Here is a 5620-nt window from a genome sequence, read left to right as displayed (position 1 = left end):
TTCTAAAACTTTGCCCTGCGGTCCTTAGCAATATTACTAAGCTAACGCAAAAGGAATTATAATTTTCTAAGCTACCACGAATATTCTATGGATTTTTAATCCAATTAAAGCACTAGATAATTAAGAAAAAGTAAGGTTTGGGTTTACTTATGCCGATTCTGACCCCGGGAACGTGCTCGGGACGTCTGATAATAGTGGGGTAGCTAAAATCTCGACCCAATTCTAAGACTTTTTCGGTAACCTATCTACCCGATCTGAAATTTACAGACCTGGGCAACCGTTGAATTTCCACGAATTGAAGGTACCTATATGAAGCCTACAACACGGGGGTTAGTATATAATTTTTACAAAATTTTCTAAGCTCCTTTAGTGCTCGGAAAAACACTATAAAGTTTCACGGGACTCACCAAAAAACGGTATCGAAAAATTTTGAAATTAGTATTGCCATGAAGCTCTCGACGAGTGGAGCACTCCAGTACTTTCGATTTTCTCGTGGGGTTCACGGTTTGCGAGAAATTTAGCCCAAAAGTTGAAATGGGCTAAAACTTCCCGGACAAAAATTGAGCAAACCGCTCGATGGATTTTAGTGTTCTTAGTGTCTATGGAAAGCTCTCGAGGTGTAGATGAGGTTTGGCACAAGACCTGATCCAATTAGTGGCCAGATCGATCGGAATCGGCCCGCTGCGCATTGGGGCGTCTTTAGGCGCGTTTTCCCAGCACCTTAGGCGACGGCCGAATAGGGGGACAGGCTAGGGTGGCGCGCTGGCGAGCTGGGAAGGCTGGGGCGGTGATGGGGCAGCGAGAGAGAGAGAGAGAGAGAGAGAGAGAGAGAGAGAGAGTGTGTGTGTGTGTGTGTGTGTGTCGGGCGCGCGCAAAGTGAAGAAGAAAAGGAAATGGGCCAATCCGATTCAGCCGGTCCAATCCGGTCCGATTCATGATACAAAATTTTGAATTTTTACTTTGCCTTGGTACCGAAAACGAGGTCTAAAAATTCCGAAAAATTCTAGAAAACTCAGAAAAATTCGTAGAGTCCAAATATATTTTTACTTTTACCACGTGGTCTTTAAATTAATTTTTAAAATATCAAAGTTTTATATTTTCGAAAAATCGAACTCGATTTCTAAAATCTGAAAAATTTCAAATAATTTCCTAAAATTTAAATAAAATAAAATAAAATATTAATATTTATCCATAAAATAATTAATTTAAAAATTAGGGGTGTTACATATATATTCCTAATTTACAGATAGCTTGGACTTGATGCAGATATATGTTAACCTCGGGCATGAAATTGCTACTTTAAAACTAAACTAAATAAATAAATACCCTAACGCATTTGGTTTAAGCGATAAAGAGGCCAAATAGCTATTTATCTCTCTCTAGCTGCTTCTTAATTAGAAGTTAGAATGAATTCACACATCATTTACTAATTAATAAAAAAAATGGGTTATATATGGATGTAGAAAACAACTAACTAAGCAATTTATTAGATATTGAAGCAGCTACATACTAAAATAGATGGATGGATGGATGGATGGATCTCATACCTGATTGTGCTTTCAAATTTTGTATCCAGAGTGAGTAAAGGAAAACGATGCCGTTCTCAATAGCTATTATAATTTGCTAGCTCTTCTTTTGGAATTAGGAGCAATTTATGGCATTGTATATATATATATATATATATATATATATATATATATATATATATATATATATATATATATAACACATGGAGCACTTCACAAATTAAACATCATTTTCTTGTTGCTGGCCGCAGGTCACGTGCAGTCCTCAGGAGGAGAAGAACGAAACCCTCTTTATTCTTTATTTTTAATAAAATTATTCTGCCTACCAGGAGTACAAGTGGATTAACATGATCACCACTAATTAACTCATCTCAAGATGAAGTGAGTAATTAATAAAATCATAGTTCCCCACCAAGAATTATTCCCTTCAAAATTATTTCGTTAATTTATATTTACTCTTTTTTTTTTTTTCTTGGGAATTCATTTGCTACGTTTTACTTTAATGAATTCAATTGAATTAATCAAGCACATGTGTCTGAAGTTTCGAATTTTTCCATGAGATTGAATTTTTTATACATAAATATTAGCATAAAAATAAAAACCAGCTTTCCTTTGATTTCTTCGCTTCTTTGATATTTCATAAGACATTATTAGTTGTTTTGCTCGTGTAATATGTGTATTATTTTTTATTTTATTTTAATAATATAATTTAATATTTATTTCAAAATCATTTCATAAAATTTTATATTAAAAATTTAAATAGTAATATATTTATCAAAATTAAATTTATTTTTTTATTTTCTAAATAATTATTAATTATTTTTTAAATAATCATTAATTATTTTTATCTAAATAGTCCTTAATAAAAATGTCCAAATATAATATTTTTATAGTATAATTATAATTTTTTTAAAAAAAATTGGATATAATAAAAAAATAGCAAATATAATTAAATTTGTGCAAAGATAATATTTAAAAAATAAAAATAAAAATAAATCATAAAAGTCATAATCATTTCCTAAAATATATAAACATATATAGCATTTTAATTTTAAAATAAATTTATTAATAGACTATTGCTATTATTTTAAATTATATTAATTTTAGTTTTTGTAATACGCCATAAAGTAATTTTTTAAAGTTGTATAGGCAGTATAATTTTGTATGTCGCGTGACAATTTGTTAAGTACATATCTTCATCAAATTAGGTGGTAAAATTTTGTAAATCATATCTTTTTTTTTTTTGATACAATGTAAATCATATCTTTTACATGCCTTGTGTTAGTTTTGTAAGTATTTTCATTAAATTTGGTGACATAATTTTATAAATTATTTCTTATTTCTCAACTTATATATACACTTGTGGCCTAATCGTTAAAAAATAAATAAATAAATATATCTGCACTGTTTATTTATTTATTTTTGTTTTTGATAATATATATATAAAAAATAGCAACAACACGTGTGAGAATATATGATGGGATTATATTATTAATTGCAAGGCTATGCCGCCCGTTGTTTGGTAATGATTTTTTAAAGTTAGTGGAAAAAGAAAGATTAAAGAATATATAGTTGGCTTTGCATCAAAACCCATACATATATCTTTCCTCCCTTGAGCCAGTATATATCTAAATATGAATGGACGCGAGGGAATGATATTCCCCAGGTGGGTGTAAGCAGCAGCCATGTTATCAAGCACATTAACGTGAGGATTTAGATGCCATTCCTCCCTAAAGTAAAAGCCTTTCAATTATATATTTGGAAGAAAGTGAATTTAAGCACAAGAAAACTGTTTACTTGGAGTAGGATTGGAATATATTACCCATGGAATACAACTTAGAATTAAGGAAGCGATGCCAATGCCTTGTCAGAGGATCAATATCTTCTGGGCTGGCCTTGTCTTCCCTCAAATTAGTGTTGCTTTATATATTGAAGGGAACCTATAACTGCCATGGCCACCTTCTTAAACAGAGCTTTTAAGTCTGTCATATCCGCCATTGCTTACTGTTACTTTCACTTTCGGGACGACCATACAGGCACAGGCATCACAATTATCAACTACAACATGCCCAAGTGGCGTCCACTCTCTTTGCAGGTTCGGTTTTATGCATCCGTGCAACTTTTTTTTTTTTTTTTTAAGCTTTCATGCAGCCAATATATAAGGCAACCCTTTCTCCCACCCCATTTAAGTTTTCGGTTCAACTTGCCATTAGCCAAATTAAATCCAAGAACAATCACCAAGATCCATCTCTTCTCACCGATAACTGTTGTATATATATATATCAGGTGTCTTATTTTTGTCTCTTGGTTGAAAGAAGCATACAATATACTTAACTAACAAATTAATTATCGATAACTTGCTGCGGATATGCGAATATATAACAATGACATAGAAAATCAGGACGGATGAAGGGATTCAAATTTCAGAAAGTTCACACTTTGAAAGGGTACAAGAAAACTAATTAGATTCAATTTTTTTTTTAATTTTTTTAGTAGGAGATAGGGGGAGTAAGGATTCAAATCTAGGTATGTGAGTAATATGGCCAAGCTAAATTAGGCAATTAGACTTTTTTTTTTTTTTTAAAGCAATCAGACTCAATTTGATTGGTAAAAAACAAATTTTTGTTTCTAAACCCAATTAATGTTTGCCTAATAAAAAAAAAAAACGCCAATTAGCGTTTATAGATCTAAGTTTGAAATGAATTGGAAAATGGAAAAAACAACTTGCCTTACCACTGAACATGTCAACATGATATAAATTTCTTTTGGAATAAATTATTTATAATAAAAGAATTAAATTAAATTCTTATAAAATTATATTTAATTTATATTTTTTTAAATGAATTTTTTTTAAGTTAAAAAAATAAATTAATCAACTGAATTGAATTATTATAAAATTTTATATTGCAAATAAGGGGATAGATATAAAAGAATTTGGAATCATGAATAAAATAAAAAAAAAACTAATTCAAGCTATGTGTCTTTTCTTAATCCCGTTGGTCTCCCAAAGCACAAAGCATTTCAAAAGAAAAAAAAAAAAAAAAAAAAAATATATATATATATATATATATATATATATATATATATATATATATATATATATATATATATATATAAAAGATGAGATTAAGATTTCAAATAAATTAAGTTGATCAGAATCTCCTAACTAATTAAACTAATTAAGCCATGTCTACAGACAGTGCATCTCAAAGTCCGGATGTGTTGCAGTGGTTGTGAGAGAGTTGTCAAAAATGCAATTCACAAGCTTAGAGGTAAGGTTTTGTTTTCTAAAAGATTGTTTTTAGGTAAGGAGTGGTTAAACATATTTACTTGTATGATGAGTGAATTTATAGGCGTTGATTCGGTAGAGGTTGACCTAGACATGGAAAAGGTAACGGTGGTGGGGTACGTTGATCAAAATAAGGTGCTAAAGGCAGTGAGGAGGGTAGGAAAGAGAGCAGAATTCTGGCCCTATCCAAATCCGCCACTGTACTTCACATCCGCGAATCACTATTTCAAAGACACCACCAAGGAATTCAAAGAAAGCTATAACTACTACAGGCATGGCTATAATGTTGGGGACAGGTATGGGAACATCCCTGTCACTCATCGTGGAGACGACAAGGTCAGCAACATGTTCAGTGATGAAAACGTTAATGCCTGCTGTCTTATGTAACTACATATATATTGTCAACTGTGTCTTCTCGTATATGTGTCTCAAATGAACCTCTTCTCGTATATGTGTCTCAAATGAACCTCTACTTGTGGATCATAATGGAGCCTCCACCCTCCGTAACATATATTTCTCTCCATCACCACTTGTGGGAATATATTTTAATCAAAATATTCAATTATGTGTTTTTATTTTTATTTCAACACTTTTTTCCCTGTAAATTTATAATAATTTTCAAATTAATGAGATTTAATCTAATAATATTAAAATTATTTATAAAATTATAAGATTATAAATTTAAATTATAATCAGAATTGATACGATAAAAATATAAAGCATGTCGAGACCAACAGTGCCATTCTTTGTTTATCGTCCACACGATAAAAAAAATAGCTGCAAGGCTATTGCGCAAATTGATTGA

At 30.8% G+C, this 5620-nt stretch overlaps 1 protein-coding gene across 1 annotated transcript; it reads left to right on the top strand.

Annotated features, from left to right (window-relative positions):
* The first annotated feature begins 3364 nt into the window (after window positions 1–3364).
* On the top strand, window positions 3365–5390 carry LOC110655203 (heavy metal-associated isoprenylated plant protein 30-like). The gene is made up of 3 exons (XM_021811411.2): window positions 3365–3621; window positions 4723–4798; window positions 4880–5390. The coding sequence occupies exons 1-3, from the start codon at window positions 3478–3480 to the stop codon at window positions 5200–5202; spliced, it is 543 nt and encodes a 180-aa protein (XP_021667103.1). The 5' UTR covers window positions 3365–3477; the 3' UTR covers window positions 5203–5390.
* The last annotated feature ends 230 nt before the right edge of the window (window positions 5391–5620 follow it).

Source organism: Hevea brasiliensis, chromosome 16 (assembly GCF_030052815.1).
Source record: "Hevea brasiliensis isolate MT/VB/25A 57/8 chromosome 16, ASM3005281v1, whole genome shotgun sequence".
NCBI lineage: Eukaryota > Viridiplantae > Streptophyta > Magnoliopsida > Malpighiales > Euphorbiaceae > Hevea > Hevea brasiliensis.
Note: the sequence above shows the minus strand (reverse complement) of the source record. Positions and strands in the feature narration are given on the sequence as shown.